At 45.3% G+C, this 15,676-nt stretch overlaps 1 protein-coding gene across 2 annotated transcripts in view; it reads left to right on the forward strand.

Annotated features, from left to right (window-relative positions):
- Window positions 1-526: 526 nt before the first annotated feature.
- The window catches only part of LOC101160196 (ephrin-B2), a 110,401-nt gene continuing 95,251 nt past the window's right edge, over window positions 527-15,676 (forward strand). The window contains exon 1 of one of the 2 annotated variants that reach the window (XM_023949033.1): window positions 527-2,157. In XM_023949033.1, the coding sequence (XP_023804801.1) occupies window positions 2,009-2,157 (149 nt within the window). In that variant the 5' untranslated portion in view covers window positions 527-2,008. The remainder of the gene's footprint in view (window positions 2,158-15,676) is intronic. The other variant, XM_023949032.1, reaches the window with a different exon arrangement.

Below are 15,676 nucleotides of genomic sequence, written 5' to 3' on the forward strand. Positions count from 1 at the left end.
CGTACGAGACCAATGTTTAGCTGATTTTTTTGCTGACTTTTCAAAATAGTGTGGAAAGCAAAACACTGTATAATTTTTCAATCCATTGTATTATTGTCGGTATCCATTGGAGACGTTCAGACCCGGAAAAGGAAGTAAAACGAGTGTTGTTTTACTTCCTTTTCCAGGTCACAACATCTACGTTTGATATTCAGCATTGTATAGTATAAATGCAAAAATCGGATATCGGTCACTTTTATAAGATGATGTAAGCGGGTCGTCAGAAAAATCAGATATAGTCAGAAAATCGGATATGGGCATCAAGACCTGCAGTGTAAATGCAGCCATAAAGTCAGGAGTTTGCCTCCTCAGATTGATGTTTCTGCTCCTGGAGGGCCAAGTGTCTGAGACGCATGCGCCCTTTCTGCCACGAGGGGGCAGTGCAGCTCCAGCTTTGACTCCCCTCCATGTACCTGTCTGCATTCTCTCAGTCCCAGTCTGGCGTTAGTGGTGAGACAGGAGTCCTCGGAGGGAAAGGAGTTGGTTCATCAGCAGAGATCCTCGCCGCTGAGCTTCAGCCTGGAGGTCTGAAGGGGTTCGTGTTGTCTGGACTGCACATGCGCCCTTTGTTCCTTCATGAAGTTGCGGGAAAAGTTTTTTGCTGGAGCGTCAATTCTGAAGTGTTGTGGGGTGGGGTCACCTGCAGGTCTTTGACGCTGCGTTTACCCACAATCCTATAGGATCACTGACATTTGCATAATACATTTCTGACATTTCTCAGTGATTTGTTGTCATGCGCGCCGCTCCTGAGTCGGTGAGGGCGCTCTTGCTCTTCTGTTGGCGCGCCGCAGACGCACAAAACAAGGGAGTCCACAGGTCCGAGTCCGAGAGGTGTACGGGGGTGGGTGGTGGTGGGTCTCCGGGAGACTCTTAAGAAGAAGACAGGAGGTGCTGAACGGGACGCGATACCCCCCCCCCCTTTGTGTGTGTGTGTGTGTGTGTGCGCGCAAGCCTGGGAGGCGCGCCGCGCTCCGTCAGTGCGCTCTGCCTGCCAGTCGGAGGATGGGGATTTTTTTCTCCCATTTATCCACGTCCCCTTTCCCCTCCTCCTCCCTTCAAACAAGCCAGTCGGTCTGTCAATGCGCCGCGAGCGTTAAGGCGAGTCAGAACGGTGGGATTTCGAGCAGGACAGACGGATGAGACCGCGCACGGGAGCGCGTTCCTCCGACCACGCACCTCAAGCGACGCATCCCGGACTCTCAGCGCGCATCATTACTTTCTTTTTTTCTAGATTGTTTTCTATTTTCATCACTTCTTGACATTTCATGTGTGTGTGTTTTGTTTTTTCCTCCTCAAATTCTCGGATTTATCCCCAGATTGGATTTTTCTTTTTTTTTTAATCTTCTAAACTCTCGTGAAAGATCTGCGGATTTACAGCTGGATTCTCGTGCGCACGGACTGAAGAGCAGCATCTCTCCACGAAGGATGGAGCTGTGGACACGAGTGGCAGCCGTCTCCTTCTAAACTTGCCGACACAACTGGATCCTTCGAACCAAAAACGAACATTTTTTATTCCTTCTTGTGTTTTTTATTTTATTTTTCGGGAACCTGGAGATGCGTGAAGGAAGACCTCCTACAAGGTAATGGGAGAGAAATCCCTCCGAGTCCAGCAGAACAACAAGGGAACACTGTTCGGGAGAAGACAATCAGGGCGCACCGAGTGGAATCAGAAGTAGCTTTTCTTTTCTTTTCTCTTCTTTTTGGGGGGAGAATCTTGTGGAGTATTCCAGGGAGGCTGGTGGATGGGAATGTCATGGGATTGAAATAGCACCTTTTGGAGATCCAGACGGTTGAAGTAGAAAAAGTGTCCTTTTCCCCCTCCGTCCACCTTGTGGATCCATGTGGTTGCGCGCAGCAGAATCTCTGCGCACACTTTGACTCCTCTGCGGCCGATCGGCTTTGTGTGGAAGCGTCCCCCCCCCCCCTCCGCGGCTGAAGCGCAGAGAAACACCAGCGAGCTCTCTCCCGGATGGGGCTGCGCGTGCTGGGCGCCGCGGCGGCGATGGCGTTTCGCGGGAGCGGGAATGGATTGTGGATCGCGCTGGTTTTCCTACTGGATTTACTGGGGTCGACGGCCAGCAACATGGAGCCGATCTACTGGAATTCCCGGAACGAGAGGTAAGCACGCGCCCAGGAGGAGCTGCGTTTAACTTTACAGCATGACAGGGGGGAAGGGGGGAGGGATGCAGGCAACTGTTGAGCATGCAACCAGCAAGTAATGCAACGTGACGTGCACAAAGTTAGACAAGGGCATCAAGTCCCCTTCCAGTTGCAGACCCCCCCCCCCCCCCCAAAAGAAAAGATGAAAGACCATCTCAGCAATCTACTCCGTGTTCTGACCCGACCCCCCCCCCCCCCCCACTCCTGCTGATAATCCAGCTGCAAACGCTTCCAGGGCGCAGAGATGCTATAAAAAGACAGCCTTTTGATGCCTTCAATGACCTTGATTAAAGGCCTGGGCCTCTCCAACACCCAGAGTGTCCACTCAGGACCCAGCTCATTATCATTCCCGCTCTGTCCTCCTCTCCTCTGCTGGAGGTGGCGGGCATGAGCCGAGGAAACTGCTCCCCATCCCTCTGCTCCCTGTGACAGCACTTTCCTCCATCCGAGCGGGCCTTGTGGTACTTTGACATGTTGCTGCCTCTGGCAGCCACGGACAGCGGAGCTCCTCACTCTGTTTGGTTTACTCCGCACTCACAGGTGTGAAATTTCACCTGAACTCAAACCAGTGATCTGCCGGGAAACAAAGGGGTTCGGGCCAACTTGCAAGTGAATTGTGATGTGGTTTGCTACAGTGTGAATGCAGAACTGATTAAGGAAACAAAACCGAGCGGAGCAAGTGTGCAGAAATGCTAAAAATGTGTTTTTTTAATTGACGTAAGGTCAAAGTGCGTTCTAATATACAATATAAAGGATGATACAATTTCCTCTTTAACACTGGAGATATCGCTAACGACAACAAAATCACAATTGCTCTTTAAACTGCTGTAAATCTTCACACAACCAACGTGATTCCAGTGCATTCTGTTGTGAACAGCACTTTTTTCATGTAATATGTAATACTTTACTTACATTACGTTACTTAACTTTACTAACCCAAAGTGTTACATATTGGTGAAAAACTGCTTTTTTCCTCGTCAGAATCGGCTAGTTTACGTTGATTGCGTAAACACTTTACAGAGTTCGAGTAGTTGTGCATTCAGCACAATTCCAAAGGATTTTGACGCAGAGGAAAGCCTTTTTCTTTTACGTTTCGTTACTTTACTAACAAAAGTTTTGCGTGTCGGAACAGAGCTGTCTTTCTCGCTGTCAGAATATGTTGGAATTACATTCGTTGAGTTACGGTTACGCAATTATCTGGCGTAGAGAAATACACTTTTTTTCTTTGCCAGTATTCGAAACTTTATGTTACTTTTACGTTGAGCTACTGTACTAACACATGGTGTTGCATATCCATGAAAATCCGCTTTTTGTCCGTGTCGGAATCAGCTAGATTATGTTGACTTCGTAAACACGCAATCAAAATAATTTACACTGATTTAATTTTTTTGCCGATGTGTTAAACCTTATGTGACTTTATTGTAACTTGTACCATGGTCCGGGAGAATTCTCGATTCTGATTGGCTGATGGGTGTGCATTAAAAAGTGATGTACCACAATACTGTACGCCTAAAAAAGTAGTTCCGGTCACATAGCTAAAATGTTTTATATCACTGCGCCGACTTCTTTAAAACAAACTTTTTCTTCATAATCTTGACAAAAACAAGCGGTTAGAGGTGAACTTTCTCTCTGAATTGATGCTTTATTTAACGTATCATGAGGATCAGCATAGATATAATACTTTCCTTTGCCGCTGCAGTCGAGGTCCGAGCTAGCTAAGGGGCAGATTGCCACGGTAACGCTTTTTGTGGAAAAACTGGTCCAAACCAAAAAAATAACAAGAATAAAGTACTAAAATCTGGTTGAATATCTATTTCTTTTGTAAGTGACCATGATATGAGCGGGTTTATGGCCTTCGAAGTGTGCATTATCAGAATCAATGCAGTCCGCTTTGCGTTGGACGGTTCAGGCTTCCAAGACGTATGGTAATTTCTGATAACGCACTTCGTCTGCCCCTTACATAAAGTGTTGCATATCGGCTCAGCGCTGCTTTTCTCTGCATTAAAATTGGCAAGTTTACGTAGAATACGGAAACTCTTAACTATCGTAAAGTGTTGCGTTATGGCTAAAGTTGCTTTTCTTAGCACCAGAACTTTGCGTTACTTTTCCCAGAATCGGCTGTTTACGTTAATTGCTTAAAGAGTGTCTATGCAGCTAACTTTACTACCATAAAGTGTTTACGGTGGTAAAAGTTTTGCTGTTTTTCGTAGCTTCAGAGTTCGTTGGAATAACATTAATTGCGTGAACATTCAGCGATTTATCGTAGATTACAGGACGTCGGTACCGGAGCTAAAACACCGGTCTGGAAGGGTAACGCTTGTTTTTGTTTTTTTCTGGTCTAAGCGAACTTTGGCCAGTAACTGCACCCCTCCCCCAGCCACACCTGTTATTACTCCCATCTTTTGTGGCTTTACGGTGAGAGCTAACCAAACCAAAAGCCCCGAAAACCTCCGGCGTTTCAGACGAATCAGAGAAAAATGACTGCACTGACGGAATCGGCTTGGGTGGAGACTTCGACTTCACAGCTAGTCCTGCAGATTTGCTCAGTCATATATTCCAAGTACAAAGCCTATTGTGCTTTATAAAGCTTATTCATGGAGCTTACTATTCATGCTTAATCAGCTTAGTCATTCCTTCAGTTTATTTTCTTAGTCCTTTTACATTCCTCTGCACACTTGTTCCTCCTCACTCTGAGCTGTTCTTCTGTCAGCTGCCTTGGGGCCAAACATGTTTCGGGCTGCGTGTTTAAACGCTGCGCATCTTCCAGCGGAGGAGCTGCCAGAGCCCGCACACGCAACCGGTCGGTGCTCCTGAAGCCCGGCGAGCAGGAAGGTGCAGCAGTCCGCCGCTCAGGTGGCTGCAGAGTGCCTCCCGTCCCGCCCGACGCGGCAAACGGGCCGTCAACCTTTCAAACCTCTCCGTGACGTTGACTGAACATGGCAAATTGGAAACATGTGTCACATCCAGCCGCTAATTATAGCACGCCGGCAGCCACTGATGCAGCTTGAAGCGCGTTGGGGATGACAGCGGTGAGCTGGAACAGCCGGCTTTTATGGTTACATCGGAGGGGCACGCGTCTACAGTAAACGGTGGCCGGTATTCGCCATCAGACGCCGTTTATCGGGCGTAGCGTCTCCAGCCAGGGAGGGAAAAACAGGCGGAGAGCGGAGGAAGACACTCTCCTAACCCTAAGGAAATCGATACCAGTTAAGACTCAAGTGCCAATACCATTTGTGCTGGAGGAAGAGGGAACTGAACCAGAACGATCACCTTGGGAGGAGCCCCCACCCCCACTCCCCAACACCACCACTTCCACCTAAACATACATTATCCTTACCTCAGCAACTCCTATTATCGCTCCTACACGGCCGCCCTAATGAAAGATCGAATCTTGCATTACTCCTCGGGAGTTTAGAGGCTGACGGGTCATCCAGACCCGGGGGGAAATCCCCCCCCTTTTTTTCCCCTTTGTCTTTTTTTTTTTACTTTAGCAAACGTCTGTGGATTATCATAAACGGTTGCCGCGGGGTGGGTGGCTGCACGCGCGAAGCTCCCCGTTACTTGTAATACAACTTTGCCCCTTAAGATCTACATTAAAATGTATTCGCCCCCTCCCCTTCCCTCCCCTCTAACTGGCGCTCAATAATTTATTATTCACAGACTAATTGGCGCCGGATAAAAGTCTAGCTAACTAGGCTGAACGGCTTCGGTGAAGCGGCGAAGTGGAATCGCTGGAAAACCTCGCTGACATTTTCACAAAGCGTTTGTAGGTCAGACGGGTTGTTGGTTGCGGCATTCCGACACCCGAAACTGTTTTCACCCGTGTGAAAGCCACCCTTCCCCCGCCGTGAATAATGCACGGCCTCCTCACCCCCGTTGGGTGTCGGCCTGCAACCTCAGGCTGAAGCATTTGCCTGCGATTCCTGGGGCTGCTTTCTGTTCTTGAAGAAACAAGAGAAGAACAAGAGGCACTTTTGAGGGAGAAGCAGGCGGTCCCCCGTCAGTAAAAAAAAAAAAGAATAGAGGAGAGTGTACGCAAGTTTACGAGCTGAGAGCAACAGGAGCTGCGAAAATGAAGTTTCAGCTGATGTGGCAGGATGGAAATGCCACGAGAGGGAGGAGAAACAACCGACCCGGCTGGTTTCTTGCTGTCTTTGAGTGTGTGTTTTTTTGGCGCAGATGGTCTGCAGCCCGTCTGTAAAAATAAAGGAGGATGTGTTGCAGTGGCGTCTGCAGACACAAATAAACGAGCCTCGCGGGGCTCGACCTCTCCCTTCTCAAGTCGGACACATATTTAAAGACCGTGCAGCACTAATATGTCTCCTTTGTTGCTCGGGCGCGCTGTAAAAGTGGTAAACACACATACGCACAAACACACACAAACACCGGGGATCTGATCTTATTTGCATGCGTCAAAGCGCTGTAGCTCCACACGGAATTCATTCATTATTTTATTACTCGATTATAGGTTTATTTGGCCGGGCCGGTGCACATTCATCAACATAATAATGGCTGGAAAGTGCCGCTGTAAATATGCTGGGGTTAGCTAAATAACTGATGTACCCCGCCCCACCCCGTCCAGGTCTTAGGAGGGACTTTGGGATTTTCAGTAATAGTTAAAAGTGTTGATGATGATGATGAGTGGGTTCAACACGTCAGGCAACAAGCAGAAACAAGACCCGTCCCCCCACAGAAAAACATGGGTTTACAAGGGGGGGGGGGGGTAACCCAGGCCGAGGGACTGAGGGGGGGGTCATGTGTCCCGGTGTCAGTGGGCAGATTGCCCTTGACTGCTGAACTCGCAACTTCTTTGCAAAGTACGGCCAACACACACACAAAGGCACACTAATGGGCCTCTTATTAGCTTGCTTCACCCCCCCCCCCCCCCCAAAAAAAAGGAGGGTCGTCCTATCCTTTTGGCAACATTTGGATGGTGCCTGGTCAATCCCCCCCCCCCCCCCCCCTTCTGGTGGCAAAGAATCAGACTGGTGTATCAGGAAGGCTGTACCAAAGTGTATGAACTTAGTACAGGGGTTGAAATTTCATCTTTTTTCAGTTTTGTGGGCTTTTTCTTGTCTTTCTTTGACTCTCCACTCACTTCTTTTTGGTTATTTTATGTCCTTGCTGACCTCAAGCGTTATTAATGTTCCTGCATCAAGCTTAATTGCCTTTCTGTATTTTTTACAGTGCATTTTACCTCCAAAGTTAGCATTGTTGTTGTAGCTGTATCTATAGTTAGATACACAACCTGCATTTAACGTGTTTTTGAATAGGCATTGAGTGTTTACAATGCACAAGAAAGGAGGGGCTTCTTCTTCTTCTTTTTCTACTGTTTACAAGTGGGGGTTTACTATTGCAAATCCTTTACACTAGTAACACTTTACAGTAGCGAAGAGTTAGGGTTTACGCTAGTAAACACTTTACTACTAGTGTAACTAGCGTAAAGTGCTACAAGCATAACGGGTTTATGCTAGTAAACTCTTTAATACTGTTAAGTGTTTACTAGCGTGACGTGTTACTAGCGTAAAGGGTTTATGCTAGTAAACACTTTACTACTGCAAAGTATTGCTGGCGTAAAGTGCTACTAGCGTAACGTGATAATGCTACTGTAAAGTGTTTACCAACGTGAAGTGTTACTAGCGTAAAGGGTTTATGCGAGTAACACTTTATTGCTATAAAGTGTTACTAGCTTAAAGGGTTTACGCTAGTAAACACTTTACTACTTTAAAGTTGCGCTAGTAACTCTTCAGTACTGTAAAGTGTTTACTAGCATAAAGGGTTTACACAATCAGCGTAAACGTATTAGCAACACATTACCTGCAAAAGAGCTTCTCTCCACTTCAGAATCAGTTGGTTTTCGTTGATTCTGTAAAGGCTTTCCTTCTGTAACGTGTTGCATATCAGCGCAGAGCTGTTTTTCTCAGTTGTCAGAATCTATTTTAATCATGTTAAATCCGTAAACGGTTCAAGAGTTACGGCATTTCAAAGAACGTCAACACTTTAGCTCTGGTGACTTATATGGAATCTGTTGGTTTTGTGTCCGTTTTTGTTTTAAAAAGCCAGCAGTTCAAACCTCATTTAACATTTTCCAGCATTTCCTATAACCGAAAGCAAAAAAAAATGTGTGCTTCCATCTTTGCATTGAACTCTCTGCGCCGTCGCCGCCATCTACCCGTCGCTTACCGCCGTCTGCCGGCGGACGAAGGCCTAAAATGGTTCTGTAACACAAAGTGAAGGAGCGAGCGCAAGTGGGTGTCAACACTAGAGAGACAAATGAGTGGGGTCTGCAGGGAGACAGCTGGGCCTCGTCACAGCTGACGTTTCGGCAAACCTCTCCCACCAATGTGAGCAGGAGGGCAAAAATAGAAGAAGTGGGTGTTGTTAGGGTGAGATGAGGCTAAGACAGCGGAGAGAACGAAAACCATGAAGGTGGTGGTGGTGGTGGTGGTGGTGGGGGGGGGCTGCGAGGGAGATGGATGGTGTGGAAGCCGGGCCGGGGTTTGACAAAAGTACTGGCTGATGTGACACGGCTCAGACGGGGAGAGTGACTGATGATCTGTAGGTCACCGCCATGACGAGCCGCTTCCTGCTCAGCTACAACCGAGCTGGCCCCCTCATTCCTCATTACTGACACATCCCATAATATTTATCCCTGTGAAGTCCAGCATGAAACCTGGGAAGCTTTAAAGGAATTCATTGACTTTTGTTGGGGGCAGAACGAGGAGACCCTTTGATCAACGGGGTCGGTTGCGTTTGGAGGCCGGTTTCCCATCTCTGTCGTCCTTCGTAGGCAAACTCCTCGCCGCTTGCATGACTCACAGAGGCAGCAGTGATGTCAAACACAAAACAATATGTTTAGAAACGTCATTTGCCAAAAGCTCGATTAAAGGCCTCTCACGGCAAAGCTACTGCTGCGCTCTGTAATCCATTTTTCAAAGTTCACTCCAGGATGAAGCGTTGTAATTTACATCTTTTTTTTGAAGCGGTCGACCGCTCTGATGTGCCGTTACAGAAGGCCAGAAGAGCTCTAACAATACAACAAAACAGAAGACTCGTGACCCTGACTTTTTCTCAGCTGGCGTTTCATTTCCAAAGCGCAGCTTTCATTCTTGCAGCGCTGAGGCTGCAGTCAAACCGCGTCTCTGCCCGGACTTTGATGGATTTCATCCGACGCGATGGCTGGCGAGTTTCGGACTCGTTGATGCTCATCGATGTTGACACTCCGGATCTTCGCCGTACTGAACTCAACCGGATTGTTTTTTGTTTTTTTTGAAGGAGTATCTCCAGCAGAAAACAACACTCCAACAAAAATAAGACGGTAAAAATGCTCTGCGCACAGCCGGCAGCCGCTTTTGGAGCGTGATGAAGCGCTTACAGGTGGATGTTTCTTTAAATAACATCATTTTACATGTTTATTTTTGGCTTAAGGAGCTGTTATCCGGGGAGTGCAGAGCCACAAACGTAAGCGCCCATGAATCACTCCGCCTGCAACGAGTCTGCAAACCAAACCAGGCCACTATTTCCCGTTTTATGTCTGACTCCGGCGTGTCCAGGGTTCGTCCTCTGGCTCTGGACTTCTTGTGTGGGAGACGGGGGGGAGACGTCTCACTCCCAAGACTCCCAAGCATCTTAGCTTTAGCATAATCTTTACCATTGACTCGGAGATTATCCTCATGCTAGGAGGCTTTGGTGGGAAACCCTGTCGTGCTCTGTGCCGCGTCAGTAACAACCCAGTCATCTTGAAAGGCGGCTTCCTAATAAACGAGCAGATTTATTGGCCCATACATTCACAGGCCCGCTTCCCTACCTCAGATCTTTCGCAATATTCCCCACGCCTGGGTCTCTCAACACCTTGATTATTCTTCCAGGCTTTGCTTCGTTCTTTTTTCCCTTTCCTTTCTGAGAACCTCAAGTGTGCGTACAAATGCGCACTTCTAATTAGGAGTTGAAAGACCGTACAGTGTGCGCGAAGCATCTGGCTTTGGCATTAGACCATCATTGTTAGTCTTTTGGGGAAACTAACCTTGGCTTTTCTTGACGAGCCGGGGAAAAAAATCAAGCTTCATTTGCTCGGTTCTGCATTTGATATCGTTTAAGTGGAGCTGACGTTGCGGGGGAAGAAAAAAAGGGGCAAAATGATGATGCAATGCTGAGATTAAGATGAATTCTGTTTTTAAGCGGGGCCCGGCTTTAATGCGAACGCTTTTTGTGATTTATCTGGGTATGTGGAGATCACACGCCGAGATGAAGGGTAGCTGAAGTGCGCCACATGTTTCCCCTTAACTGGCTGGCTTCTAAATTTGTGACGGAGAAGTTTTGTCTCAAGAAATTTTGTCGATTAAATGGTGGTCACGGCTCTTATTAATTCCAGTTTTAGCGGAATAATATTCTCTTTTAGAAACGGCAGATGTGTGCTCTTCGCCTGAGGCTATGAAGAGACAACCTCCCACTCGTTGCTTCAAAAATATCTATATATAGTGGTGGTGGGGGGGGGGGGGGGGGGTTGCTTCATGAATGGACGCATCGGGAAGCTGAAGCGTCTGCCCACCAAACTAACTTTTTTATGACCGCAGCTGCTTCTGGGCTATAATCTGAGCAGCAGTGACAGAATGGCGCTCCGCTCACAGGGACGGATATGATACTCTGTGTTTGGTTGGGGAGAAAAGCTCATCAAAGAGGTCAAATTAAGTGGAACAGAGAAAAAAGATTGAGAGGTTAAGAAGACGAAATGGAATTTTCCTAGACGATGTACTAATAGGATTTTGGCTCATTACAATCCACCAAAAAGCCCGGCTCAGCTGCTCAAAAACAAGATAGACCGGACGATGCTACTAGTATTTCGTCTAATTGCTTTGTGCACGCAACTTATACTTACAAGTCCCCACAGATCGATGAAATCCTATATGTTTACATTCTTCGACGACTTGTAAGTGAAAGCCTAGCATACTAAGCCACGGTAGCTCTAAATACATGTCGCTGGGACTGTTTTTGTTGTTGTTTTTTGCTGAGTCACATCTACTTTTAGCATAAAAACAAAGAAAAACTATTTCTATACAGTGATCCCTCGCGTTTTAGAAATTTGTTTAGCGCAATTTATGTGTTATTTTTTGTTTTTACACTGGATCGTGGCTGTGGACCAATGTCAATCAATCTCCTGTGTGTCATCTCTCCAGTACACAATTAGCCAAATTTCCAAAGGTCTTTAATCGCAATTAGATTTTTGTTTTCCGTCAATAAAACTGGCCGTATTTTTCAATGCAAGTTTGAATTGTAAAAGTTTAAATAATTAAAGTGTAAAAATAATCTTGTCTGTCTGAGACAAGTGTGAAAGTGTGTAGTGAGGGGGTTTACAGCATTAAAAGGTTGTAGAAAGAAAGATTACTACTCTGCGGTGTTTGTATATCGCGGGTTACTTCATGAACATAACTCCTGCCATAAACGAGGAACCGCTGTATATTCATTTTCATTTTGAATGATGTTAAACCATTTCACTGTTATAAACATCAGAGCTTAAGCTTTGTCTTTTATCCAAAAAGTTAGCCAACATGTACTGGTTAGCTAACGCTGAACCGCTGCAAACAAAAACATTGTAATGCAAAGACATTTATTATCTAAAAATTAGTAAATACCCCAAATTTCTTTCTATTAAACATTATCAACTTATATTTTTATGATTTCTCTTTTTTTTTTTTAGCTAATGCTGACAGTTAAGCTAGCGCTACGTACAGTTGGCTTAGCACCTTAATATGTAACATTTTGATGAAAAATGTCTAAAATAATAGAAAAACAGAAATAATATGTTTATTTATATCCAATGCTACTAAATAAATATTTGCTAACTTTGGATCCTGCGCTACCTGAATCTCAGAAAACATCTGGCTAAGCTAAGATTGATTAAAAAATGTGTCCAGTTTTTAACTTTTAGGATAAAAGAAATGCGACTTTGTTTTTGCCGTAGACTCGCACAGCCTTCCACTCAACATGAAGCAGTCCATTGTTCTTGTGGTCTGAGAAAATAATCCAGAACCCCTTTCAGAGCTGCTGTGGACAATCTCAAAGAAGCATGGTTGTCAAACTAAAACAACGTCTCCCTCCTCCAGAAAACCAGACATTTTTGCTGATAAAAGCATTTCAACCTGAAGCAATGAATTAAGACCGTGTCCAAAAGTAAACTAGCATATTTGTATTACATGTGGAATACACCGATTGCCTTGTGGCCCGTCTTGTCTGGGAAAAGAGTGAAGTGGATCGTCCCTCTCACATCTACTACCTGGGCTTTCCCTGTGAGACGTGTGTTCTTTGTGTTCATGTCTTACTATTAACACACATTCATATATACTCTGGGATAGACTCATCCAGACATTCAAGCACACAGAGGAGAGCTTGTAAACGCACTCATGCATGCACAGATGAAAAATGTTATTGCTTCCAGGGCTGGAAAAAGTCCAAGCGGAGGGGTTGAGTTTCCTCAGAGGCCCCCCCCCCCCTTTCTCTCCCTTTGTCAGTAGCCCCTCATCCCTTCTTCCAGTCTTTTTTCTGCTGCTCTCCATCCTTCCCTTCCCTGTGTTCCTCAGTAACAAAAGGGCTCTTGGAGCATCCACTGAAAGCTGCCACACACACTCGACCGCGGCTCCACTGCCTCCCACACACACTCATCGTTTGGGAAAAACTAGTCCACTTCTCGCCTCTAATCCCCCTTTCATTTCTTTTGTCTTTTTCACTGCTTTTCCCGTAGCTTTACTAGTTTCCTTTTTTATCCCGGCAGTAATCGAGTTACAGCTGGTTGGAAGACACTAAAAATTTATCGCCTTGCTCCTTCTTTTTATTTTTAATTGCTCTCAAATCCTCCTTCTTCGTTCCTCCTTTTGTTTCCGTTTCATTGTTGATGGTTCTTGATTTGCAGTCCCCACTGTTGCCCAGCTGTAAATAAAACTTTAGTGGAAAGGGGGAGTGAATAATCCTGATTGCCTATCGCTGCTGGGTCAAAGTAATTTGGGAGTGTTAGCCGAAGATCATTTCTGCAAACAGATGCATGGCTCTTCTGAATCTGCTGCAAATGAGGAAGCTAGGGATGGATACCAGCATTCTGTGCCAAGTTGGTACCGGTATCTATGTATACGAGTCTACTGACACCGACGTAAATGGTCTTACATGGTATTACCTGTACTAAGCCTTTTTGGTACAAGTACCGATATTTATGCATCTACTGGAATCGACGTTTATGGTCATAATGGCAAAGACGTATACAGTAGTACCTGGACCAACATATACGGAACTAGCGGTACCAATGTATACAGTACTAAAGTTATAGATGGTTTAATAATTTACCAGTACAGATAGAAATGGTGCTACCTGTACCAATGTATATGGTACTATAAGGAGCAACGTTAACTAAACTACCGTAACCAACGTGTAGGGTACTATAATTACAGATGCTTTAAGATGTACCAGTACAGACATTTAAAGTACTACCTGTACAAACGTATTCTGTACTACATGTACAGAAATTAACAAAGCTACTGTTACCAATTTATATGGTACTACAAGTGCCAAAGTTCATAGATCTACTGGTATTGATGTATACAATACTACCTTTACCAACGGATACAGTACCACAAGAACCAAGAGATATGGAACTGCCATTACCAACATATATGGTACTACAAGTACCAATTTTTACGGAACTACCTGTACTGATGTATACAAAACTATTGGGACCAATGTATATAGTTCTACAAGTACAGATCTTTACAGAACAACCAGAACTACCGGTACCAATGTATATGTTAATACATGTACTGTCATCTATCGTTGCTAACGGCTAAACTACTGCCTAAAATGACGTATACAATAATACAAGTACCAACATTTACGGAACTACTGTTATCAATGTATATGGTACTACTTGTCCCAATGTATACGATACTACAAGTACCAACATATACTACTGGCATCATAGAAAAAACACAAATTTTGGTGCTACATTTTGCTGCTTCATTTCTACATCATTTGTACATCATTTGTATTCTATTGAGTTTTGCCACTGTACAATTCTAGTCAATCATTTTACCTTCCTAGCAGTTGTGGGTGGGCTCATATTAGAATAGGTGGGGTCGCAAGGATGGGCGGAGCTTCAGTTGAAATGCAGAAGGCGAAGCCAGGGAAAGTTTGGCTATACTTCACAGCCAAAGCTTTAAATCCAGCGATCAAATGGATCCGATGATAGGGTGAAAAAGGCCGTCGTCATGGCGATGATTGGTGAAATATGCGCTTACTTCAGCGTGTGTGAAAATAGATATAGATCACTGCACTGCAGACTTTCAGAAAGAAGGAAATTAAGCGTCTCAGACACAGTGAAGCGCTCCTTTTCCCTCTGTGACACTGCTTCATTACACTTACATGTTTTTGGGAAAATTTTGTATCGCTTTTGAAGCACTGGTTTGAGTACTGGAACCGTTTCCAAAGTACCGATTCGGCAGTGGATAAAAATCCAAACGGTATCCATCCCCAGAAGAAGCAGTTTTGTCACCGTCATTCCAAAAGCGTCCAACCTTTTTGCCCCTTTATCAATCTCCACTGGGGTGCAGCTGAATCGTAAGTCTAAAGCTTCAGAAGAGGAGGAAAAAAAGCAAATGGGGCGCCATTCTTTCTTTTCCTCCATCTTTCCCCGTCTTCCTCACAAAGAACATCAACGAAAGCCTTATGGAGAAGAGTCCAAAGTCTAAAAGGGTGGTTAAGAAGGGCGTAGAAAAGGGGGCCACCCACGATAAACCCAGTAGGTCTATAGCAACCACCAAACAGGAGCAACAAGTTGTATGTGTTTTTGGAATTTTTCTTTTTATTTTATTTGCTTTTGGTTTTTAAAATTGGAAAATGTTTGTGTGTGAAGCACTTTGTGTTACGTCAATTGGAAAAGTGCTATACAAATATTTTTGTATTGTTTGTTTTGGGACAGTCCCTCTTTTGTTTGGTTTTGGTTGATGGAAGTGGTCATTTCGCCCAAACGTGCAATCCTGTACCGTATGGGGCCGAGGCTTTATCCCCCGTACGTGTGGGATGCTTATTTCCGAAGCATGGCACGGATAACCTCTATGTGGGTTCTCAAGCGCGTACAAACACACACACACACACAAACAGCTGCTGTGCTGTTTGTGTTTTGCTGCTCGTTTTGCATGTTTCAGTAGAGCCACCAGTTTCGGTTAGGCCTAGCCCATCTGGAGCCGTGGTCCTGGGTGGCCGTTATACGTGTACGCGCTTGTGTACACAGCTGAGGTTGGCGTCCAGCCTCTAAAGTGCATCCTGGCGCGCAGTAAATCAGACATATCTGATATCTCAGCGCCTGAACGCAGCTTTGTTGAGCAGCCAAACTGGGTTCATATCAAGCGCTCCCATTTCTTCAGTTTTTTTTACATTTTAATGGTGTTTCCTTCTTAATCAAGACTTTTGCGTACTCCTTATGTTTCCGCTTAAATGTAAT

The sequence above is a fragment of the Oryzias latipes genome, chromosome 18 (assembly GCF_002234675.1).
Source record: "Oryzias latipes chromosome 18, ASM223467v1".
NCBI classification, from domain to species: domain Eukaryota; kingdom Metazoa; phylum Chordata; class Actinopteri; order Beloniformes; family Adrianichthyidae; genus Oryzias; species Oryzias latipes.